At 42.1% G+C, this 25,155-nt stretch overlaps 1 protein-coding gene across 3 annotated transcripts; it reads right to left on the bottom strand.

Moving 5' to 3' along the window:
- Positions 1 to 505: 505 nt before the first annotated feature.
- Positions 506 to 19,788, bottom strand: SPAG5 (sperm associated antigen 5). 3 transcript variants are annotated; one of them, XM_045836671.1, is made up of 24 exons: positions 19,648 to 19,788; positions 19,325 to 19,453; positions 13,755 to 14,854; positions 13,476 to 13,659; positions 9,024 to 9,098; positions 8,679 to 8,771; positions 8,454 to 8,588; positions 8,118 to 8,237; positions 7,903 to 7,995; positions 7,687 to 7,800; positions 7,223 to 7,316; positions 6,923 to 7,070; positions 6,746 to 6,848; positions 6,430 to 6,563; positions 6,092 to 6,230; positions 2,889 to 3,000; positions 2,639 to 2,725; positions 2,255 to 2,375; positions 2,050 to 2,161; positions 1,573 to 1,653; positions 1,254 to 1,409; positions 1,099 to 1,173; positions 888 to 968; positions 506 to 669 (listed from the first exon to the last, which is right to left on the bottom strand). In XM_045836671.1, the coding sequence occupies exons 1-24, from the start codon at positions 19,684 to 19,686 to the stop codon at positions 598 to 600; spliced, it is 3,597 nt and encodes a 1,198-aa protein (XP_045692627.1). In that variant the 5' UTR covers positions 19,687 to 19,788; the 3' UTR covers positions 506 to 597. The 3 variants fall into 3 exon arrangements, with proteins under 3 accessions (XP_045692627.1, XP_045692629.1, XP_045692628.1); XM_045836673.1 differs by having other exon boundaries at positions 19,539 to 19,678; XM_045836672.1 differs by having other exon boundaries at positions 19,578 to 19,671.
- Between the last annotated feature and the right edge of the window lie 5,367 nt (positions 19,789 to 25,155).

The following is a 25,155-nucleotide window of genomic DNA, read 5'->3' as shown; positions in this document are numbered from 1 at the left end:
TTTCTGGCACTATTGCCTTTACCATGTGCTGGGACACTGTGCTGGATGTTGGGAATTAAGCTTGGGCTGGTGAAGGAGAGTCACCAAAACAGTGACAACAGGTGGGGCAGGCAGCACAGAGGCACAAACAGTGTCAGAGTCCAGGACAGGGAGTAAGAAACTGACTTCCTCTGCCATCACGTCACCCCCATTATTCGCCAGGGCCTACCCTTGAGGGGGATGGAGAAAGTAAGAGAATGAAGCCTTGTCTGTCCCCCACACCCACCCCTCAGGCCGTAAGCCAGGGAACAAGCAGTTCAGCGCCCAGCATATTTGGGGAAGGGAGAAAAGGGAGGGCAGCCAACTTTGGCCCTGGAGGCAGCGGAAGGGGTGAGTGGCATATGCCCAGGCTGCAGGGTGGGCCAAGCTGCTTCTCCCCTGACGTTATCGATCCCCTCTCACCCAAGAAACAAGATTCAGTGAGCCTGAAGATATACATTAAATATACTTTATTTAAATAGCATTAAACCTGGCTGGCTCTATGCCAATTGGTCCTGGTGTTGGGGCAAGGAAATATTGCAGGTAAAGAGGGGTAAAACAAATCCAGCTTTTAGTTTCTCAGCTCAGAAATTCCAGCAGTCCCTGTAGCTCCTTGCAACCCCTCACAACCTCTGGGATGGACAGCAGAGTCTGGGAAGAGAAGCAGAAAAGGCAGCTCAGAGTCACAGCCCCAGGAAGTACCCACGGAATTAGAGGGGAGAAACCGGAAGCCACAGCCACAAAGAAGCCTGCAACAGTGAGCCAGACCCAGCTGCCAGCAGTCTGTGAACCAGAGCTATGTTCATCAGTATTTCCTGGGTCCAGGCCTTTATACCAGGTGCCTTAGTTCAAGTCCCTCCCTCCTTTACCTCATAAATGTGCTGAACAATGTCATCTAATTTCTTTAACTCCTTGTCAGAGCGCCGAAGATTCTCTTCCAGGATGTTTCTCTACAAGGCAAATAAGTTGCATAAGTCATATGGTTAAAAGAACAGTATAGCTTATGGGGAAAGTAAACTACAGTAGGGCACTTGCTAGTGGTAGTGAGAACTGGCCCACCAATGGCATGGGAATTCTTACGTGGCTCTGGAACTTGACCATGAGTTTTGCCTTCTCATTTTTCATCTCCAGGAACATCACCCTTAGTTTGTCTACCTGCAGATATGTTTGGATCAGTAGGGGCACAGCCTACAGCTCCCACCAGCTGCCCAGCTCTCATGTTATCTCTTAGTCACCTCCTGGGAGAGCCACACTTTCTCCTGGATCCAGTTAGTGGCCATGGGCTGACAGTTGGGGTCCAGCTGGCCTGCCAGAGTCTCTTGGAGCACCTTGGTCTCTGTCTCTGCACGCCGAAGTGAGCGAATAAGCTGAGTCACCTCCTCTCTAAGACTCTGGGGATGAGAGTGGAGAGGTATTCAGTAGCCCCCAAAGGTCCTCTCCATCATACTTATCCCATGCTGTGGACAAGGTAGACCAGCAGATCCAATTCCCATATATGAGACCCTGGCTACAGTGACACATAAGGCAGAGGGCCAGGCATCATGATGAACATACAATGAGCTCGCCACTCCTGTCAATCTGCTCTAGAATCTTCTCGTTCTGCTGCTGTATCACTTCCTGGAGCTCCTTTTCATTCTGTGAGGGAAACAGAGGTAAGAAGGCACTAAGAGAGCCAGCTTCTCTGTAGCCTTTGCTAGGAGATAGGATTTAGCACCTGACCCATGCTCAGCCCAGGTTGCTACCAACCGATAACACTCTTCTTCCTCTAGGGCTAAGTCAGGCTAGGAATATCCCAGTGTTGAAAGAGCTCTGCTAAGAGTTCCTGACTTCTAGGTCGGCCTGGGAGATGTGTCAGCCCCTAGCTGATTCCCAAACATGCAAAATATCTGACCCCACAAAGGGCAAAACTAGGGCAGTGGTCGGAAAATCCCTACACCCAGATTCCTGGAGAGATGGAGAGACAATGGTTCCCAGTGGGCCAGTACTGCTGCCCCAGTTCTTCATCGCCCCACTTCTAGGCCCCTCCTTCACCTTGTAGCGCAAGCACAAGGCCTGGTTCAGCTTCTCTATGTCTGCCTCCTTTGCCTTCTGGGCTTCCTGATGCTTTTCTTCCTGGGCTTGCAGCCTAGCCTGCAGATCACAACTAGGGGAGAAAAGAGTTCAGCATTATTCCTGTCTCTCAGGAGCTGGGCCCTTGATATAAGGGGCTCTCTCACCAAGACTGCACTCAACTCACATCTTTTGCTGCAGAGCCCTGACAGCTTCTTCTTTAGACTCTTGCAGCAGGGAACACAGGCTCTGAAGCTCCAGAGTCATAGTACTCATTTCTTCCAGGCTCTTCTCCATGCCTGGGATCTCTGAAAGAGAAAGTCCTGATAGAGGCAGAGCCCTCTAGCTTTGGAAGGAAGGAGTGTGTAGTCATTATTTCCACAACTCTTATCCATGTTCCCTACCCATAGGATTTGAGTGTCCTGAACACTGCAGGTCCCAAAAGACAGAAATAAAATGAGCCCAAGTAGAATTGAGGTTTTTAGAGCAAAGCACTTTTCACTGCTTTAGTTAACTTTATCATCACTACAAGATCTAGAAATGAGGCAGGATCCCTAGAGCCCATCCTAACCTGTAGGCTGAAGGGAAACCATTGATGCAACTCGGGTGAAAGCACTCTTGTCACTTCCAAGCAAGGATACAGGAGCTGATTCTGACTCTAAAACAAAAACAAACCATGGCAGAGGACCCCTCTGGGGACCCAGTCAAGGTCTGCCATAATGGAAGCCTAGGAGAGATAGGTCTGGCAGTGGGCATCTTTAACAGCTGAAGATATCAGCAGGGTAACAATTTTCCAACCCCTAAACTCCAGGGCCTTTAACCTTTGTCTGCTGTTACTGTCAAGATGTTTCCCAAGAAGGTGCTGTCAGAGGGTGGAGGGTGTTCCTGGGCAGAGACACAGGCTGTGTTTTTTAGGAGGATCTCTGGCTCAGCCTAAAAGCAAATGAGAACAAATCATCAGCTGCTTTTCAGGCTTAGTGATCTCCCTGAATGTTGTTCTATTACCTCTTTTCTCTATCGTTAACTTCTCCCTTATCTCCTTTTCCTGAACTTAATTTTCTCTCACTAAAGCAACAACAATTTTTTTAAAAACCTCTTCTTACCTTAAATCCCCTTTTACCTACAGCTTTTTTTCTTTCCCTTCAATTACAAAGAAAGACCTACATTTCTTGTCTAAAATTCTTGCCATCTGTTGACTCCCCAGCCCACTATACTCAGGCTTCTGCAACACTAATCCACCAAAATTCTGTTATTTGGGTCAATGCCATTCTTACTTTCAAATGCAATGGACATTTTTCAGCTCTTATTTTAACTGACCTATCTGATAATCAATGACCATGTTCTTTAGAAACTTTTCTTATCTTCTGGGACTTGACTCTCTCTCCTTCATAGGTAGGCCTTATACCTTTCTGGTTATTTCTTCTCTCTAATTGTTGGGGTCCTTTGGGTTAAGCCTTGGCCCTCTTTACCCTCTAATCCACAGGTGGCAAACACAAGGCCCGCGGGCCGAATCCAGCCCTCCATCTTGTTTTATCCAGCCTGGCACCTTGTTTCTACCTGGCAGCACCGAGCTCTCGCATAACTGTTAAGGAGTAGTTACATTTATACAGTCCTAAAATCACATTCGGCCCTTGGAAGACAACTGTGAGCCTGATGTGGTCCCTAGTGAAAATGAATTTGACACCCCTGCTCTAATCCTTTCCCTAGGTGGCCTCACCTCAGGAGCGCCATAAAAACATCCACTTCTACATGGATAACCCTTCACTCTGTCTTAACTGGAATTTTTTCCCCAATCTCCAGACCTAGAGGCTCAACTGCCTGTGAAAAATCTACCAGAATGTACCATTTCGCCTGAAATTTAGTATTCATAAAGCTGAGCTCACCATTCTCCCTGTCCCACTCCACCAAAAATCTGTTCTTCCTGCATTTATGATCCAAGAGCAGGGGGCTGCTAATTACTGTCAGCAGCTCAAATCTGATCTGTTACCTGTTTTTGTAAATAAAGTTTTATTAGGCCACAGCCACATCCATTCATTTACATACTATCTGTGGCTGCTCTTGAGCTTCAAAGGCAAAGTTGAGTAGTTAAGACAGAGGCCACATAGCTCACAAAGCTGAAAATATTTATAACATTTCACATTATAGGAAGTTTGCCAACCCCAATTCTAGGAGTGTGACCATCTTTCCAGCAATCTAGAGATCATCATTCATTCTTCCACCTTAGTCCTACATCAACTTAGTCACACGGTTCTATTACTTCTGCTTCCTAAATGTGTATTAGATTCATCCAAACCACTACCTCCTCTCTGCCCTGTCTATAATTGCCATTAGTTCTGGCCTTCAAAATCCGGCCTCCTACCTCCTTCTCCAGTCTTGTCTGCTTGTCATCCTCACCCCAAAAATACTTGCACTCTAATTATAAAGAGCTATTTCCCAGTCCCCAAACTTGCCACATTTCATAGGAGCAAGGCCTTGCCTTGTTCACCTAAAGTCCCAGCACCTCACCCAGGCCATGTTACAAGGTAGACACTACAAAAAGTAGGCACAGTGCCTCTATGACTTTCATACACTGTTCCCTCTGCCTTGTGGGCCTTGCTGTGTACTCACTCCTGACAAACTTCTAAGCTTTAAGACTGCCCAAGTGTCACCTGCTTTGAGAAGACATCCTAACTCTCAGAGTCACAACTGATGCTCCTTTCTCTGTGCTTCTGCAGTGGTCATCAATGCAGACTTCTATCATGATCACAAATCAGGATGACAAGTTTACACATTCCTGTCTTCCATGCAAGACTATGGATTCTTTTGCATTTCTTGTGCTCAGCACATACTAGGGAAGAGGGTCAGATCATAAGCACTTTCATAGTTCAGGATCCTGGTGGTATAAGCTAATTAACTCTGTATTCTGAAAGATATCAACTATTTATTATTTAGGGTGCACTGCAAGAAAGCCAAAGAAGCAAACTAAATTTCTGCTTCCTTTTAAACACAGTCAGTCTAGTTGCAGAGATCAGACATCCAAGAAAAATTCAGAGAAATTCAAGAGATTGCTGAGTCTATGTAATCTGGGAACATTTCAAAGAAGGTGAACTACAGAGTATTTTAATAGGAAAGGAAAAGGTGTTAATGGAGATGGGACATTTGTGTAATGCATAGGCAGCTTAGTCTAGCTGCAATAAAGGGTTCATAATAGGGAGGTAGGAGACAATGAAAGAAAAGTTTGAACCCTGGATATGTAGCTCAGTTGGTTAGAGCAGGGGTCCTCAACCTCTGGGCCATGGACCAGTACCGGTCCGGACCTGTTAGGAACTGGGTCACACAGCAGGAGATGAGCTTGACTGTAATGTGCTTGAATTGTCCTGAAACCATTCCCCCCATCCTGGTCTGTGGAAAAACTGTCTTCCACAAAACCAGTCCCTGGTGCCAAACAGCTTGGGGACTGCTGGGTTAGAGCATCATCCCAATATTCCAATGTTGTAGGTTCATGCCCGGTGAGGGCACACACAAGGGAATGCATAAATAAGTGGAACAACAAATCAATGTTTCTCTTTGTCTCTCTCTTTCTTCCTCTCTCTAAAAAAAAAAAACAATTAAATTTTTTTTAACAAGGTAAGAAATGTTTGAGTGACAGGTCAAAGAGGTCCTGTAGAAAGTCACTGAAAGCCACAGAGATGGAACAAGAATAGCATTTTAGGAAAACCATTCTACTCAATAAAGATATAATTGTAAAAATCTAAGTAAACTAGGAATAGAGAACATCCTCAACTTGATAAAGAATATTTACAAAAACCCTACAGCTAACATCATACTTAATGGTGCAAAACTCGAAGCTTTCCCTCTAAGATCAGGTACAAAGCAAGGATGTCCCCTCTCGCCACTCCTTTTCAACATCGCAGTGAAAGCTCTAACTAATGCAATAAGACAAGAAAAGGAAATAAGATATATACAGATTGGGAAGAAAAGAATGGAACCATCTTTGTTCGAAGATACAATTGGAAGGAAAGAGAAGGAACACCCAGATCCTTACCTTCTCTTTTAGTTTTGTCTGTAGGAAGAGGGTCAGGCTCTGTAGTTGCTTAGTCAGCACCCTTAGCTCTTGAGCATACTGGCGTCTGTTCTCCAGTTCTTTCTCCTCGTTCTCTGCTATGGTGCTAGCCAGTTTAGCCCTAAAATAAGGAAGGAACAGAGAGATTATGTTACCTTCTCTGAACTCCTCTCCCAAATCCCACATAGAGCTGCATTCAAAGAGGGAAATAAGGCTCTTGGACCCCATCACAATTCCATTCCTGGAATCTTGAGCATCTAACAGAGTTCCTGGGAAAGATAAGCACTTAGAGGGAAAGCACAGAAAGGCAGAGATCTTACTTCAAGTTCTCTACAGTGTCCTTGAGATCCTCACACTGCAGGCTGCGCTCCCGGAGCACTTCCAGTGTGGTTTTCAACTGACACTCAACCTGGCCCAGCTCCAAGTGAGCTACCTGATTCTCTTGGTCTGCAAACTGGGGAGACAGGAGAAGGAAGAAAGGAAAGGAATGGGAAAGGGGTGAGGGTTGGGGGATGATTCTAAGTGGGAAATGTTAGAGATCTGGTAACAGAGACTTTTCCTAGTCCAGTCTCAAACCTCAACTCAATACCCTCAGGTAAGAGTCTCACTCCTGCCAGCTCCCCTGCCCAACTTTACCTCCAGGGTCTCCTTCAGGTCCTGCACCTCCTTGGCCAGGACAGCATGTTGTTTCTGCAGCTCTGCTTGCATGTGTTTCAGTGCCATCTCTTCCTTTTTCCATCTGCCAGAGACATTAGATCCCATTGGTCCTGTATCTTGTGAACCTACTGACACAATAACCTGACAGGAACTCACTGAGTAGCCTGCTCTTCATTGCTCTGGGTAAGCTGACAGAGCAACTCATCCTTCGTGGCCAGGTCCTGGGCACAGTGGGCATGCTGACTCTGTAGTTCTTTTAGCTGACTCTGCATGCTGGCCAGAATCTGCAGCTGAGCCCGGAGATCTAAACCAAAAGTATCCTAATGACACCATGTGGCCACCAGGCCAGAACCTCTACACTTGTGCTCTAAACAAGTGCTGTAGAGCACTTTCTTGTTCTATTGCGACACCCCAAACCTTAGCAGTGCACAAATGCTTGCATGCATGCACACTCACCTGTTGCTAGGCGACTGTTTTCCAGCTCCAGTTGTTCTATTTGGCCTTTGCAGTCCTCTAACTGGGTAGAGGCTTGTTCCAGCTCCCTGGAAACCTAGGAAGAAAAGAGTTTTCCTCACACAGTTCCCCCTGAATCAAGAGTCCCAGAACTTGGTCCAGCTTTTCTTTCTGGACAGAACAGCAAACTACCTTGATCCTGGGCAGCAATGCTGCAGCAAATAAGGCTGATCCTCAGGAAAAAGTGGAAATAGGAGAAAAGTTGCTGAAGAAGATGCTGAAGGGCAAAGGAAACAACTGGGCCCAAAGCCATCTTATAGGGAAGGGACCTGGATGGTCTCCAAACCCACAAGGTAGAAAGAAGACAGGTCTAGGGTAAGAGGCTAATGATACCACTCATCTGAAAGGCCTTCTGTAGAGAAGGGGGAGGAAACCAGGCCTAAGCAGTTGCCACTCCTGGTTTATACCTGCTGCTTTTCCTCAATTGCTGCATCACGTTCCTGTAGGGTCTGCCGGCTCTTGGCTGTGAGTTTCTCTGTGAGTTGTTGAGACCGGCTCAGCAAAGCTGTCCATGTTATGTACTACCAGGAGAAGCAAGGGGGTCAGTCAAGCACTCATAAGGCAAGGTTCCTAATGGGGCTGGCTGTGAATAAAGGAGTGGTATAATGGCCCCAAATACTCACGTCCAGTTGCATGGATGTCCAATCCTGTTGCAAGATTGAAGTAAGACTCACTGCCTGCTGAGCCAACTCTTCTTGCTCAGTATGAAGACCTACCTACACAAGAAGAAGTGCCTATGGAAGGGGCCCCCTTCCTCTGGATGCAACAGAGTGGGGGTAGATGACCATCTTCCCATGTATCAGCATGGATCTCAATAAAGAAAATCTCCTCAAATTACCAGTTGGGTCTGGGTTTCCTTCAAGAGTCCTCTGAATTCCCCCATGGATGCCAGGTCCTGTTCCAGCTGGCTGATGCGCTGACTGGCATGTGCACAGAAAGCCTCTAGCACTGTTTCTGCCTGTTCAGGGAAGAAGTTTCGAGGGCACGCCCGGTGGACAGAGGAGGGAAACAGCACAAAAATCCATACTATCTGCTACAATGTTAGTTTAATTCATTGTTCCCCAGGGCAGGCAATTCTGAGACCACCCATCTCTGTATCAAGTGAATTTGAGTTCCTGCAGGAACCCTGAGGAAGAAACCACTCACATCCAGGAACAAAAGCCTGACATCTTACCGCATCCTTGGCTCTGAGAGCCATTTCCTCTCTGTGCTTTGCCTCCTCCCTTTCTGTTTTAAGGCTCTGGAGCCTTGCCCTCAATTTCTTCAACATATCACAACAGCAGGAGACCAGGGTTTCTGTGCGCTGAGACTACAAAATAAAAATCAGATGTGTGTCTGGTTCCTTCTTTTGGCTTTCAGTTCCACCAGAGGCCTCTGCCTTAATCTACATGCTGCTTACCTCCTGACTCACAGTAGTTCTATCTTCCTCTAAGTGCAACACAGATAGGTGAAGCAAGGACACCAGCTCTTTAGAGACCAGCACCCATGATTGCTGTAGAGGGAGAGATGGTTAGGCTACATCAAATAAAGTCACTAAGCAGGAAATAAAATAAGCAGGGACACTGGTAAGGAAAGCCGCTGCCCCCAATTTTGAGCTCCAATAAGATGTTCTTAACAAAGGTTTGGAGACTTCCCTCCCTTCACTACCAACCACTGAGTACCACCATCGACTAACCACCCAGGATTCTCCATTCTTAATTTTCGCAGAAGACCCAGTGGTGGAATAAGGTCAATCAACACTTACAATAACATTCCTGGTCTGCTGCAGAGTCTGTCCAATCTCTCGGGTCTTTTGAAGATGCTGAGGTTTCTTACTTACCTAGCCAGAGAAACAGCACTGTTCCTTTTGCCCAGGCAGCAAGCACCACAAGTACCTCATTTCCCACCCACCCACCAAGATACAAGAGCCTTCCCTATTAAAAACAGGAGCAACCTGTGGCTGGCATGGCTCAGTGGATTGAGCACTGGCCTGAGAACCAAAGGGTCACCAATTTGATTCCCAGTCAGGGCACATGCCTGGGTTGCAGGCCAGGTTGGGCCCCTAGTGAGGGTCATGTAAGAGGCAACCACACATTGATGTTTCTCTCCCTCTTTCTCCTTCCCTTCCCCCCTCTCTAAAAATAAATAAATAAAATATTTTTTTAAAAAGCAGGAGTAAGATCATAGCTTGATGAAGCCAAGTCAGAAAAAATTCCAGATCAGTAAAAATTTCCTTTTTTAAATATCCTTTTTTTCTACTTATAAGGATAGTGTTTATTGTAACATTTTGGAAATACAGAAGTAATTAAAATGGAAAAAGAAATAATTACCAATTTTATCACCTAGAGCAGTGATTTTTAACCAACAGTATCACACCTATTTCAAGAGATTTCAATTTACCTCCACACTGAGATTTTGCTATCAGGACTTGCTGTAACTGGTGAGTATATTATACTTCTCAGCTGCCCAGGGTGGGGGGATGGAGGGAGGTGTACACTATTGATTGCAAAGAAATTACCATATTCAGTCAATTTTAAGATGATTATATTTTTACATTTTTAACACCACCATAATTGGGATGCATCTTAATATTGTGTCAGATTTGATGAAAGATAGTAATGCTTAAGAAAAACCACAATTGAGATTATATATATATTTATATTTGGGTTCCTGCTTTTATTACTTAATTTCATTATACTAGTGTTATTTTTTTTTTCTTTTTCTTTTTTAGAAAGAGAGGGAGAGAGAAACATCAATGTGCAGTTGCTGGGGGCCGTGGCCTGCAACCCAGGCATGTGTCCTGACTGGGAATTGAACCTGCGATGCTTTAGTTGGCAGCCCGTGCTCAATCCACTGAGCTACGCCAGCCAGGGCTCATTATACTAATGTTATTTAACCCTGAATTTATATTTGCTCTTATTTTAATAGCCTGAAACTGGGATATCTGCTTTAGGGGGAACCTATCAAAGTGGAGCACCATCCATTTTTAACTTCTGCTGATAATTTACCTCACCTCAAAGCCTCTCAGAGGTTATCTGAACTCCGACTTCCTTTCTTTAAAAACATTGAACGTATGTTAAATTTATTTTCCCATGTTAAGAATTCTTCATACTTTTAAATAACTGTAAAATATCCCATCCTATAAATATACCATTATTTTTTATTATTTTTTATATATTTTTTTAAGATTTTATTTTTAGAGAGAGGGGAAGGAAGAAAGAGGGGGAGAGAAACATCAGTGTGTGCAATTGGTTGCCTCTCACACGCCCCCAACTGGGGACACCACCCATGACCCAGGCATGTGCCCTGACTGGGAATCCAACCTGCGACCTTTTGGTTCACAGGCTGTTGCTCAGTCCACTGAGCCACACTAGCCAGGGGTCATTATTTTTGTTTCAAAGTTACCATCTTTATGCCAATTTTTTTCCCCTTAGGATATATCCCTAGAAGTGAAGTTACTGGGTCAAAAAGCTTGAACTAAGCCCTGGCTGGAGTAGCTCAATAGATTGAGCACGGGCTGTGAACCAAAGGGTTGCCAGTTCAATTCCCAATCAGGGCACATGCCTGGGTTGCCAGCCAGGTCCCCAGTGGGGACCACTTGAGAGACAACCATACATTATTATTTCTCTCCCTCTCTCCTTCCCTTCCCCTCTCTCTAAAAATAAACAAAATCTTTTTAAAAAAAAGAAAAAAAGAAAGTTGCAGAACATGATTAAAAAAAAAAAAAAGCTTGAACTACTTTAAGAGTCTTACTCAAATGTCCTTCAAAAAAGGTTGAACCCAAAAGGTTGTGGGTTCAATTCCCAGTCAGGCCACATGCCTAGGTTGAAGGTTTGGTCCCCAGTCGAGGCATGTGCAAGAGGCAACCAGTTGATGTTTCTCTCCCTCCCTGCCGCTCTCTCTGAAATCGATAAGCATGTCCTTGGATAAGATTAAAAAGAAAAGTTGAACCACCTTATATTCTACTGTCAGCAGGACAATGCTTACCATCATTATCTATTTTATCTTGCTATTTTATTAGAAGAAAATAGCATTATTGTTTCAATTTTCATTTCTCTGATCATCAGTAATGGTAAACTTCCCAAATATTTATTAGTCATTTTTATTTCCTTATTCTCTGTTATGTTGGGGCAGACAAAAATCTTAGTGTGCTATGTAGAGTAGACACATATGATCTCAAAGGCAGCAGAGCTACGGAAAGACTGAAGTTCTGAGAGAAAAGCAGGGAGCCTTCAGTACTGCTGAAAGGCAGCCATCATCTGTGAAAAAAAACTGACTGCTGGAGCAGCAGTGCTGAGTCACAATGTCACAACAGTCATGACGTTACAGCAGTCTGGATTTAAGGGGGCAGATCTCTTGGAGTTCATCACTCCCTTATCCAGCAAAGCAGTGATCACTCCCTCCTATCTCGTGCAGTAAGGCACGGAGTACCCCATGAGCCCTGCAAGGCGCACACGCTGTGCAGAGCTGGGCAGTCAGGCAGGTGATGAGATTAGTGTGAAGGAGGAAGCCAAGCGGCAAGGACTTGGCACTGTGAGGGGAATGGCTGAAGGTGCTGTCATTTCTCCGCTTTGATTCTGCTTCAGTGGCCTCCAAAGGGATTTGGCAAGCTTCCGGGGAAGAGGTACAAGGCCGACTAGAGGATAGGTAATGAGGTCAAGGACAAGAGAAAAGGATACAAAAATAAGGAAACAGGAGAGAAATTGAGCAGCTAAAGGAACGATAAGCCTATGGTTTACAGGATTTGGGCAAAAGATAAAGTCATTATTTGAGGATATTTTCAACACAAAGTCAGTCTTTGGGCATTTGGAGAACATCTCTTCTTAGCAGCAGCCACCTATTAACCTCACCAGCCATGATACTGAGGCTCTCAACTCCTTCCCCTGACACCATCCCTTTCCCTCCTCAGCCTGTGTCGTCACAGCTAGATCCTCTACAATTCTTTCCTTCTCATATCTCTCATATCTGCTGTAATAATTTTGAAAGACTGAGTGCCCTCAAGTTTAAATTGTTATAAGCTGTAATTTCTATCATATTAAAATATTGACAGTTTGAAATAGAACTGTTAAATCACTCAAATATAATCCACTGATATAAATACATACATCATAATGACTGACTACCTACCTTATACCTTTAAAAATACATGAACAACTTCTTTAACAGTCAGAAATTCTCTATCATTTTTTCTTCTTGAACCTGTATTTCTAACGCTCACAGAATTTTATCCTAATGTATTTTTATACTTTAAAGTCTGTTATTAACCAATATATCTACAACAAAAGTTCATCTAAATTTAAATTAAAAATTTTTTTAATTCCTCTGACCACAAACTTTTACATGAAAAAATTTCTTTTGGATAGAGAAATATTTTTAATAATTGTATACTAATTACTGTAATGTTATAATTTTAATAAAATCACAAACATACCTTATAAAATTTGATTGGTAATCACCTATTAATGAAATGGATGGAGCTTCCTTCCCCCTATTAGTTCATGTGCCTGTGGGTTACTATAATTCCTACAATCAGACATGGTTCAGCAACAATTCTATACCTACTTTCAATCCTTCTAGATGTGAGCACTGAGAAATCTTCACATAAATAATGGGAATAAAAAAGAGTGAAAGAAGGCAAGAAGGGTACAACATCCAATTCTAAGAGCTCCTTCAGAGATATACACCAAAAATCTCACAGTGAACTCTCATCGAAAATGTTTAATGATCCACTAAAATAATTAAAAGTTTTCCTTCAATTTTGTTTAAAGTGTGCAAAAATTATAGGTTATATGATTATTATAGTCATTCGCTTTCTTAGCATGTACACAAATATTTTCTATTATTTGATTGCTATCCCTTGACAACCTAAGATTTAGGATAGGCAGTAAATACGGGTGTCTTTCATGAAGTGGATCAAGGGCAACTGAGAATAGGGAAGTAGAAAAGCAATAGCAAAGTACATTTGGAAGGTGAAGATCTAGAAACCAATTCCTTTAGGACTTTCCTTGCTTACATTTCCTTGGAAAGTCTTGATGTACCCAAGGGGTATAGTGAGTACCCACAGCTTTAAGGAATTCTCCAGATTCACAGCTTTTACATATTCTAAGGATGAACCTGTGGCTAAGGAGTCTCCTTCACCCTCTGGCAGTTTATCAGCTTAATTTCTGAGGAAGAGGGCCCACTGGAATCTTCCACACTTTGGGAGTAACTTTCTTACCCCATTGAGAGAGGTGTCAGTTGTGTCAGTCTGTGTGCTACCGTCCTGAACTTCTGAGTGACGGGTAGTTATTTGGTTCCTCCAATTCCGCAGCTGGCGGGAGAGACCCTCCAGAATGACAAGAGAGTTCATCAGGGTATCTTCTAGGTCATGTCGAGATAAGGCAGTCAGATCTGGATGATGTCTACAGCAGAAACAGAACATGAGAAAGTAGGGGGAGGGATGGGAGTGGCAGGTCCAGGTTAAGCTCAGGAGACACAAGGATATAGGGACACTTACCCTGACAGGAGATGCTCCCCCTCAGAAGTACTATCCTTGGTGCCCACCGGGCCTATCTGGGATGTGTTTGTACTCTTTTCCTGTGGTGGTGCTGGGGGAGTAAACCAAGTCCCCACCGAGCAAGTAGGGAAAGGAGTAGTGCCAGCTGCAGCATCCCGAAGCACAGAGGGAAAGGATAAGCTCTGGCGGAGATTTTCCAACATGACTGAGGTATTTAAACCTTTTTCCAGCCAGGCCAGTGGGGACATCCAAAGTTCTGTATCAGGGATGAGAATCCTACCAGCATCTTCTACTGCTGGGCCCGGAGCTGCCTGGGACTCCATTTCTCCTGGATTTGGGGTCAGGCATGTGGATGGAATATCTTCCATATTGGAGACAAGTGCTTTATCTCCCAACTCAGCCTCCTCAGGGAATGTGGAAAAGCTAATTTCTCTTTCCTCAATAACTCTGTGCTCTACTATTTCAATTTCCTCCCCTGAGTCCACATGACTGACAGGGAGATCTGCTGCTAAGGAAGTTGAAGAGGGAAGACAGAGCATGGAGGAAGGCAAGAAGGCATTACTTTCAGAAGACACTAAGTCCTCAGGCACAGCCTCAGTTCTACTGTGTGTTAGGCTTTCCTTGGAGCACTGTAGCTGTTGCTCAGAACAAGGATTTGATGGACACTCCAAGAGATGGGATGGAGGATCGTGAAATGCAAGTATCTCAAGCACAGCAGGAACAACTTCTGAAAAGGTATCTTCCATGCAGGGTTCCAACTCCTCTCTCAGCAGATCGCCTGGCCTCAAAGGCTCACCTAGAGAGAAACTATTTGTCTCTGCCATGGTATTCAAATGGGCCTCAAGTGTAATGTCTTGTTGCTGCCCTCCTGGAGAGGATACACAGACTGTGGTTTTAACCACATTGTTGTCCAGTGGGTCTACTGCTTCCTCAGATGTTTTGGGAGTAGAGTTGTTTTGGGGAATCAGATTTGGAGGCTGCTCATCTGATTCACGTTGACAAGTTTCTAGCCACTTTGAGGGATGGATGAACTGTTCTGATGGGGAGTCTGTCATCTTAGCATTTTCAAAATCCATTGAAGATGAGTTATTGTTGCCCTCCTACCAAAGGAAACAAAAGTAGTTGATTAAGGCAGTCAATTACAGTTCCTGACAAAATGATGGGTACTGGATACTGTCTAAACTCAAGAAAAGAAGAGTTCTCATTTTCTCTGCTTAGATAAGACTTTGGCTAAGCCTTGCTGCTCACTACAGAGACCCAATAGCAGGGAAAGAAAAGCTAGAAGCCATTTTGGGTCCTTCCAAGTGAACCCACCTACAATATAAACAAAGCTGAGATAACTTATCTATACCACAGGGAGAGGGTAGCTTGAAAGTGAGCCCACTCTTCTTCAATTCTAACTCCAGCTCACTTCAAGGGGGAACAGCAGGAGGGGTCTCTAGGCTCAAGCTATGTTAGAATCTAGAGTTGGTACAAGATTTTCTTCCTTCCAGAACAGATGAGAAATTGGGAACCAGCATTAGAGAGTACTTGGCCCACAGAGATTCATGGATCCTAAGGGGAAAGGGAAACGTCAGCCTGTGCCAATAACCTACTCTCCCTGGACCCCAAGAGCTGAAGGTATGCTGAACACATGGGTTGACCATTTAACCCTTGGACTTGAAGGGCTCTAGCCTGTAGGAGAGGAGAATAAAGGGCAGAGAGACTTCCACCGGGTGCCCTAATAAAAGACTGACAAGCTCCCTTCTGCTGGTTCATGGGAAGAAGGATCACCGTACCTTCTACCACTTGCAGGGTTGCTGGTCCTGAGACTCAATAACAAAAAAAAGGAAAATATGAATGTACTTAAGTCAATGCAGTAGTAAGAGAAAGAACAAATCCTAACAGAGTTAGAAAAAGTAGACACCAACAAAATACTGCTGATGGAAGAAGCAGATGACAATTTTAACCAAAAAAATAAATGAGTGTGTAAAAAAGATCAAGTACAACACACAGACACACAAAGACTTTCTGGTAATAATAAATACTACTGTTAAACAAAAAAAATGTAGTGAAAAGAACTGTAAGAGGATGGTCTGAGTTGAGACTTGAATTACTGGCCTGGACAATCAAATGGAAGAAATACTTTAAAGCAAAGATGAAAGTACCCCCCAAAATGTAAATATTAGGGAAGAGCTGAGAGAATTGGAATATAAATCCAATAAACCTAACATGTGGCTCTGGTTTGAGTGGCTCAGTGGATTCAGTGCCGGCCTGCGAACTAAAAGGTCACTGGTTAGACTCCCAGTCAGGGCACATACCTGCCTGGGTTTCGGACCACATCCCCAGTTGGGGTTGTGTGAGAAGCAACTGATAGATGTATCTATCGCACATCAATGTTTCTCTCCCTCTCTCTCTCTCCCTTGCCCTCTCTCCAAAAATAAATCAATAAAATCTAAAAAGAAAAGAAAACAAAAACAACCACCCAGACTACAATCTGAAATTACTATTAAAAACAAAACAAAACAAAACCTAACATTTGAACAAAACAAGTTCCAGGAGGAAAGAGAACACATACATATGAGACACTGATTAACAAATACAGGGTGGGGCTAAAGTAGATTTACAGTGGTTCTATGGAAAATAATAACATAATTAATAAATAATAACACAAGAATAAACTGTGTTTTGTGTACTCACAACAGTAAACCTACTTTTGCCCCACCCTGTATTAGGAGAAAATTTCTCTAAGGTAAAGACCTGAGTTTGCATACTGAAATGGCCCACCATTTCTAAACAGGATTAACAAGAAAAAATACAAAAAAAGATAAAACTTCTGAGCTACAAGGAAGACAAAACTATTTTAGAAGTTTCAGACAGAAAGACAAATTATTAAAAAAAGAAAAAGAAAAAAAGAATCAGACTTATAGGAAAAGTCTAAAAAGGGCTTCTGATAGTCTGCAAATGTCCTATTTACTGACCTAAGTATTGGTTACAATGATGGGTGCTTTATACAAGTGCATTAAGCTGTATGTTTAATGTACTTTCACATATTTTAACTTTTAAAAGTTTTTCTTTAAAGATTCATTCATCATTTATAAATGTCCTGGTATGCATTCTTTATAGCAAAGTGTTACTACATCACATCTTATTTCTTTTAGCAAATCAATATATTTTCTGTACTTAATTATAAAAAGCTTTTGAAATTTACTTGCAAATATACTTTTTCCACTTGGCACTATGATTTGTTAGCTGAATATATAATATCACCTTATCCTAAGGCTGTCCACATACTTAATTTCCTTAAATATTCATTTTAAGTAAAGCACTCGTTATATAGGAATTTGTATTTTGGGGGTCTATCTACAAAGAAAAATTAGGAAATACCATATCATAAGATGTTCCTAGAAGTCTTAATTGTATTTTTTAAAACTGTTAACATTAGACTTGTGTGAATGGAAGTAATTAAGGTATATCATTACTGTAGTTTAAAAGTTGTACATGATAAGACATACTTTGTTTTTACTATATGCTTTTACTGAATGATCTATTCCCCATCCTAAGGCAAGCATGAATAAAATTAGGTTAACTGTAAAAAAAGCTTTTTTTTCTTTCAAAGTACTAAAGGAAAAGTAGAAAATAAATGAGATAGCAAGGAGCTACCAGGCAAAGCAAAAAAAGAGCACATGCTGCAATAACATCAGAAAATATAGAATGTAAATTTATAGCCCTGGCTGGTGTAGCTCAGTGGACTGAGCGCTGGCCTGTGAACCAAAGGGTCACCGGTTTGATTCTCAGTCAGGGCAAACGCCTGGGTTACAGGCCAGGTCCCCAGTGGGGGCCATGTGAGGGGCAACCACACATTGGTGTTTCTCTCCATGTCTTTCTCCTTCCCTTCCCCTCTCTCTAAAAAATAAACAATTAAAATCTTTAAAAGAAAAAAAATGTAAGGTTATAGCACTATTATGTTAGCAGATATAACTGTATATGATATAGAAACATAAATCAGTCAATACTACATAGCCCAGAAGCTAAATATACAAACTAAAGACATTTATTTTATTTTTTAGAGAAAGGAGAAGGGAAGGAGAAAGAGAGGGAGAGAAACACTAATGTGTGGTTGCTTCTCACATGTCCCCCATTGGGGACCTGGCCTGCAACCCAGGCATGTGCCCTGACTGGGAATTGAACCAGCCACTCTTTGGTTCGCAGCCTGCTCTCAATCCACTGAGCTACACCAGCCAGGCCAAACTAAAGACTTTTAGATGCAAAAGTATACCTTAAAGTTCTTGCTGCATTTATCAAGTTCCTATTTATCCCATTAAAAAATATCTTAAGTAGAAAATATTTGCATATCATAAAACTGATAAGGGATTAATATCCAGAATATATAAAGAACTCCTAAAAACTGAACAACAAAAAACCCAAACAAATCAACTTGAAAATGGGCAAAGGACTAGCCCTGGCTGGGTAGCTCAATTGGTTAGATGCCATCCTGATACACCAAGGTTGCAGGTTCAATTCCCAGTCAGGGCACATACAAGAATTAACCAATGGTGTGGCTCAGTGGGTTGAGCGCCGCCCTGCAGACGGATGAAAAGGTTGCTGGTTTGATTTCAGGTGGGGATACATGCCTGGGTTGCAGGCCAGGTCCCTAGTTGTGGGTGTGAGAGAGGGAACCGATCAATGTTTCTCTCTCACATTGATATTTCTCTCCCTCTCTTTTGCCCTCCCTTCCCCCTCTCTAAAAATAAATAAATAAAATCTTTTTAAAAATAAAAATAATTTATAAAAAAAGACTGCTACCCTCATACATCTGTTACTTAGGCCGTCATCTGTTTTTACATATTCTTTCTTCCCCTAACCTATTTTATTTATATTCCATCACCTTCCAAAAATAATCTAGACTGAATGAAAAAAAAATAGATTGACAGATCATTTGATCGGGTTTATGAAATACAAAATGATCAAAAAAGAAAAAGCAAATCTTCTATTTCAAAGAGTACAGTAGCTATATCTGATCAGATTTGATCCCAAGCTTTCTGAAGCCACAGAAAGAGGGAAAACATGGCAAACTACATAGTTTTCATTATCAGAAAGAGAAAGGAATAGAATGGATGGATACAGTGTTGGGGAAAAGTAGGTTTACGGTTGTGAGCATGAGAAACAGAGATTATTCTTGTATTATTTATTGATTGTATTATTTTCCATAGAATGACTGTAAACCTACCTTTGCTCCACCCTGTACTCCCTCACTCTGGCAGCTGTCTGACCTCTACATAAGTGAGCCCATGTTAGAGGGAGACTACAGAGCAAAGTAACATTATAGAATTTTTCTCTAGTTTCGTAAAGATTGAACAGGGAAGGAGGTAATAAAATCCTACAGCTAAATAGAGGTATAGGTTCTCAGTGGATTTCCTTTAACCACCCTAGGGCACCTCTCTGTTGGCCTGAATAGCTGTAAATGGATGTCACTAAGGTAGAAAACCTCATTATCGCTATTAATTACGTTCTAGCTGTGGCCCTCAGTTCCTCTGAGCTCTCGTCCTCGGCAAACAGCCCAGCGGAGAAACTGTCCAGGTGAAGCTCACCTGCAGCCCCAGTTTGTACAGTGATGGTGGGGTCAGCGAGTAGCATGTCTGGGGCCTTTTTCCAGAGCCAGTGAGGGCACCGGGCTGCAGGTTAAGTTCTTGGAGAGGAGTTCTCATAGCTGGTTTTCCCTGAGAAAGAAAGGAGAGTGTGAGGCAGCCTAGACTCTCAGCCCGCCCCTCCTCCTAAGAAGCTTAGGACGCAAGAGGCTCCTACCCTAGTTGCGCGGAAGCGCCAAGACCAACAAAAAGGTACCTTCCACACGCCTCCGCCCCCGCCCCAAGCTCGACTCAGTTGTCTTTCTCTCTGTGGCTCTCCCGCTCACCGGTTGGGGAGAAGGCGACAATTTTTTGGCCCGCCACATCTTCAACACAGAACGCAGAACGATCACCTCGCAGACCTAAGAGGTGACGGCTACTTCTCCCGCCGCCTACGTTTAAAACTGCGCCACCCTTCCGGATTGGCTGCGGAACTGCAGTGCGTCAGGCTGGTGCGTACGCTCTAGGATTTAGACCAGTGGGCAGTGGGCGGGGCCAGCGCGGGCCAGGCCTCTCCCGGCCGTAGGTCGCGCGTTTGCCCTCCGAGGATCCCTCACCGCCGAAACGGCCTAAGGCGGGTAGGTGACCACAACTCAGGGAAGTCCATCTCTTCTGCTTCCTGTGGGCCACTCTCGCATCCTGTCGGAAAAGTCGTCTCCGTATCCTGGACTTAGGAAGTTTCGCCTCAGGTTTCCCACAGTTACCTCGCACCTCAGCCTCGACTAGAAAGAGACGTCCAGGGAGTCTGTAAGGGAAAGATGAGTGGAGCGGTTTTTGCTTAGGCTTGGTCTGTCCACGCATACTTGTAGGTTCTGCGTCAGTAATGGCCCGAGACCTAGTTCTCAACCCCATTTTATCCCCATTTTACAGACGAAGGAATTGAGTCATAGATCATGAAATTTGCCCAATGTCCCGCAGGTAGTAAATGACTGTCGAGATTGCAACCCACACTACCAACTACATTTTCCTGTCACTTAAATCCCCTATGTATCGGAAATCTAGCTTAGCTGTTGAACGTGGAAACAATAAAGGTAAGTATTCGGAGATAAAAGTTTATAATTAAGTATGTTCCTTTGAACACTTACAGCACCTTATTTATACCATTGAATACTTCAAGTGTGGCTAGCCCAAACTAAGATGTGTTATAGGTATAACATACCAACTGTAGTTAGAGGACTTTATATTTTTAAAAAAGAGTGTAAAATATCTTATTTTTTAAAATATTGGCCCTGGCTGCTGTAGCTCAATGGATTGACTGCCGGCCTGCGAACCCGGGGTTGGATTTCCCAGTCAGGGCACATGCCTGGGTTGTGGGCCAGGTCCCCAGTAGGGGGTGTGTGTGAGAGGAAACCACACACTGACGTTTCTCTCCCTCTCTCCCTCCCTCCCTCCCTCCCTTCCCTTCTGTCAAAAAATAAATAAAATCTTTAAAAATATATACTGATTACATGTTGAAATATTTTAGGTATTTAGGTTAAGTAAAATACATTAAAAGTAATTTCACCTGTTTCTTTTTACCTTTTTAATGTAGTTACTAGCAAATTTGAAATTACTTATGAGTGTTACATTTCTGTTGGATAACACTGCCCTGGAAACAATGGTCCCAGACTGCAGGCACTAGAAATAGCAGTTGCTTCAATGGAAAAGTGGGAGAAAGACAAAGTAAGAACACAAATTTGGGATTGCCCAAGACTCAGCAGAAGGAGTCCCAATGTATATGTACTTCTGGTCAAAACATTTCAACAAATAAAGGTAGGAAGTGACAGAAAAAACCACAATGGAAAACTTAAGTGCTAGTAGAAAAGCTTGTATATTATAGAAATGTGTGAATTAGAATGCTTAGTCCTTGTAGCAGTTCGTATGTCAGATGCCAGGTGAGTAGCCAAAGGATATGGTGCTTCCAGCAGCAAATTAGAAGGGATATAGAAAGGTAGTTATGAGAGGGAGGACACAGTTGTAAATAGGTGACATAAACATAATTAGTTTGTTGGTGTTGTATGATAAATTTTAATTTGGTGTTTTTTAATTATAAAAATAACAGATGCTTGTTACAGCAGTGAAACGATACAATGCAAAGATGTATTAAAGTCAAAGCTTCCCCGCCTGCTGTAAACAAAATTTGTACACCTTTATGAAAACACATACACACACACGTGTTTTGTGTTTAGTTACATTTTTTACCCTCAAAATTAACAGATGTGCACACTGGGGTCTCTGGGATTAAGAGCTAGTGCCTTTCTATTTTTTCCCTTTTTCCACGTGCATTACTCCTCTCTCCCTCCCTTGTTCACTTTTTCACGTTCTTTCTCTCTCTTACATACACAAGGGAAGAAGGCATTGAGTCCTTTACACAAATAACATTTCTTATACCCCTGCATTTTTTCCCTCAATGTCTTCTATAGAGCCTCTTGGTCAACTGATATAATAGATCTAGTTGACTTGTCACTTCATATTCCTTACCCTTAAAAAAATATGTTCTAATTTTTAAAGAGTTCTGTGTTATAGACATTACCTGTCATCATGTTGTATTTTTTAAGATCTATTTTTTTGTTCATTGACTTTATTCGTGCTATGTTTAGCCAGAGATAAAACTTAATGTGGTCAATATATTCCTTTCCTTTCAGAGCATCTGGATTTCTTGAGTGATTATTCATCAAATTTTTATGTAATGGTTTTTCTATTTTTTTTAAAGATTTTATTTATTTATTTTTAGGGAGGGAAGGGAGGGAGATAGAAAGAGAGAGAGAGAGAGAGAGAAACATCAATGTGCGGTTGCTGGGGGTTATGGCCTGCAACCCAGAACATATGTACCCTGTGTACCCTGGCCGGGAATCGAACCTGGGACACTTTGGTTCCCAGCCCACGCTCAATCCACTGAGCTATACCAGCCAGGGCTGGTTTTTCTATTTTATAGTGCTTTCATTTTCTGTCTTGGTCTGGGTATCTCCTCCAGTCCTTGATAGGTCTAGCCTCCCAAATGTTCTTCTAAGATTAATGTTTTGATCTTCACATTTAAACCCTTAATGTATCTGGAATTAAGTTTTGTTTGTGATGTATATAGTAGGAATCCAGCTATTTAAGAACAACTGTAGTTTTGAAATTTTAGGTTTAGAGATTATTTATTTTATAAAAATCCAATTCCATAACCCAAATCAGCAACTCAGAAGTATCGACCAGGATAAAACTGTGGAATTATTAGCTTTACTAATGTGTATGACACAGTACTGAACAAAGGAGGCAATGTGACAGCTCCATAAATCAGCAAAACTTTAGAGAGAAGCCAGTGAAATCTGAAATATGTTCTCAGAATATAAACAAAACCAACCTATAGGGAAGAAGGCAGCATGCTTTTTTTAAAAAAAATAATAATACCCATCATTTTTTATTAATTTATCAGAACTCTTCATAGGGTTGTACTAGTTTGCTAGGGCTGCCATAATAAAGTACCACAGACTGGGTGGCTTAAACAACAGAAATTTTTTCTTTCAAAATTCCAGAGGCTAGAAGTCTGAGATCAAGGTTTCAGCAGCATTGGTTTCTTCTGAGGCCTCTCTTATTGGCTTGTAGATGGCTGTCTCCTTGTATCTTCACATCATTCTCCCTTTGAGTGTGTCTGTATCTTAATTTCCTCTTCTTTATAAGGACACCAATTACATTGATTAGGGCCAACCCATATGACCTCATTTTAATGTAATTACATCTTTAAAGACCCTATCTCCAAATACAGTCACATTCTGAAGTACTAGGGTTTAGGACTTCAACATGCGAGTTGAGGGGAGGGACACAATATAGCACATAACAGAGGTTAATAATGCAATCAATATGATTTTATTTCATTAATTTAATATTTTAAAAAAGCTTTGACCAGATTTTTACACTGAGGACTACTCTTTTAAAGAAGTAACTAATGCCCTGGCTGGTGTGGCTCAGTGGATTGAGTGCCAGCCTATGAACCAAAGGGTCACCAGTTCTATTCCCAATCTTGGGCACATGCCTGGGTTGCAGGCCAGGTCCCCAGTTGGGAATGTGTGAGAGGCAACCACACATTGATGTTTCTCCTTTCTTTCTCCATCCCTTCCCCTCTTTTTAAAAATAAATAAAATCTTTTTTTTTAGATTTTATTTATTTATTTTTAGAGAGGGAAGGGAAGGAGAGAGAGAGAGAGAGAGAGAGAGAGACATCAATGTACGGTTGCTGGGGGCCGTGGCCTGCAACCCAGGCATGTGCCCTGACTGGGAATCAAACCTGCGATGCTTTGGTTGGCAGCCTGCACTCAATCCACTGAGCTACGCCAGCCAGGGAAAATAAATAAAATCTTAAAAAAAAAAAGTAACTAAGGAATAGAGATTACCAGTTTTTTAAAAAAAATCAGTGAACAAGTAAACAAATGAACAAATCAATATATTTTAAAGTAATTTAGGTTAGAGGTGAGAGACAATGAGTAGAACTACGAAGACACTGTTCTAGAAGAAGTATGTAAGAATTGGTCTTGAGACTAATTGTAAATTCTTTTTATTTATTTATTTTTTATATTTTAGAGAGTGGGGAATGGAGGGAGAAAGAGGGAGATAAACATTGATGTGAAAAACAAGATTGGCTCTCATACATGTGCTGACTGGGGACCGGACCTACAACTCAGGCATATGCCCTGACAGAATCAAACCAGCAACCTTACTTTGCCAGACAACATCCAACCAACTGAGTCACATTGGTCAGGGCCTAATCTTAAATTCTTAAAAAAGACAGAGGGAGTAAAGGTAAAATATCCATATTTACAGGTGTATCTGATTTCTTCTAGGTAATGACAAATTAAAGCATAGGTTTAAACTTAAAAGATCATTTCAGGTTGTATATTAAAAAAATTTTAAGTGAACTTAATATATATAAATAAAAAGTATTATATTTATAGGTCAGTGATTCTGAATGAGTAAAGGGTGCCTTCCAAGGATGAACATATCAAAACTAGGGGGTGGGGGACAGTGCTTTTTTCAAATTATACTGTCTGAAACTTTGATTTTCTGTTTCCCCCTCCATTCAGCCCTGAAAAATCACTGTTGTAGTGTACCACTGATTGAATAGAGTATGTGAACAATATCCTCATTTGGTAAGAGATTATTCAAACTACACTTAAACATGATCATGGTCTCTAAGCAATCTAATATGACCTAGGAAAGGGACCCTAGTGACATGCTAAGTTAACCATGTCCTAAAGACCTTAACTCAATATGCTGCTGTGACCAGAGAAGCTAATATAATGTTAGGTGACCTAAACATTAACACTGAGTCAGACACATAGAATCATTAAACCATCTGCATCTGCCCTTTGAAAAAGCGTTACAGAAATCTGAAACCCATCCCTCACGATTGAGAACCAGTGGCTACAAACCCCTCATTTTATACATAGGAAACTAAGACCCAGAGAGGTTAAAATGACTTGTGTAAAGGCACTGAGATAGTTGATGATGAATCCAGGCACCAGATCTCCTAAATTTCAATCTAATACTCTTTAACTACTATTTTAGAAACCATTAATTCCTATTTCTAGTATTCACGGTTTTTATCTAATGTGCAGTTCTGGCCACTACAAGGTAAATTTAAAACAGCTTTAAAAAAGTGTCTAAAGAGAAACAAATGAGATAATAAAAAAGATTACGGATACATTCTTTTATTTTTTTTCAAAGATTTTATTTATTTACTTTTTTGACAGAGGGGAAGGAAAGGAAGAGAGGGAAAGAAATATAGAGAAACATCAATCCATTGCTTCTTACACATCCCCAACTGGGGACCTGGCCAGC

This window comes from Phyllostomus hastatus, unplaced genomic scaffold (assembly GCF_019186645.2).
Source record: "Phyllostomus hastatus isolate PE091 unplaced genomic scaffold, TTU_PhHast_1.1 phas_contig_210, whole genome shotgun sequence".
NCBI classification, from domain to species: Eukaryota; Metazoa; Chordata; class Mammalia; order Chiroptera; family Phyllostomidae; genus Phyllostomus; species Phyllostomus hastatus.
This window is presented reverse-complemented; position numbering and strand designations above follow the sequence as displayed.

Excerpts from the sequence above, each read along its gene's own strand:
- SPAG5 (XM_045836671.1), bottom strand. The coding sequence starts at position 19,686 with ATGTGGCGGGCCAAAAAATTGTCGCCTTCTCCCCAACCG. Across the intron at positions 7,071-7,222 it reads AAACAGTCGCCTAGCAACAG|ATCTCCGGGCTCAGCTGCAG; the intron begins GTGAGTGTGCAT and ends CTTTTGGTTTAG. Across the intron at positions 6,849-6,922 it reads AATGAAGAGCAGGCTACTCA|ATGGAAAAAGGAAGAGATGG; the intron begins GTGAGTTCCTGT and ends TGTCTCTGGCAG.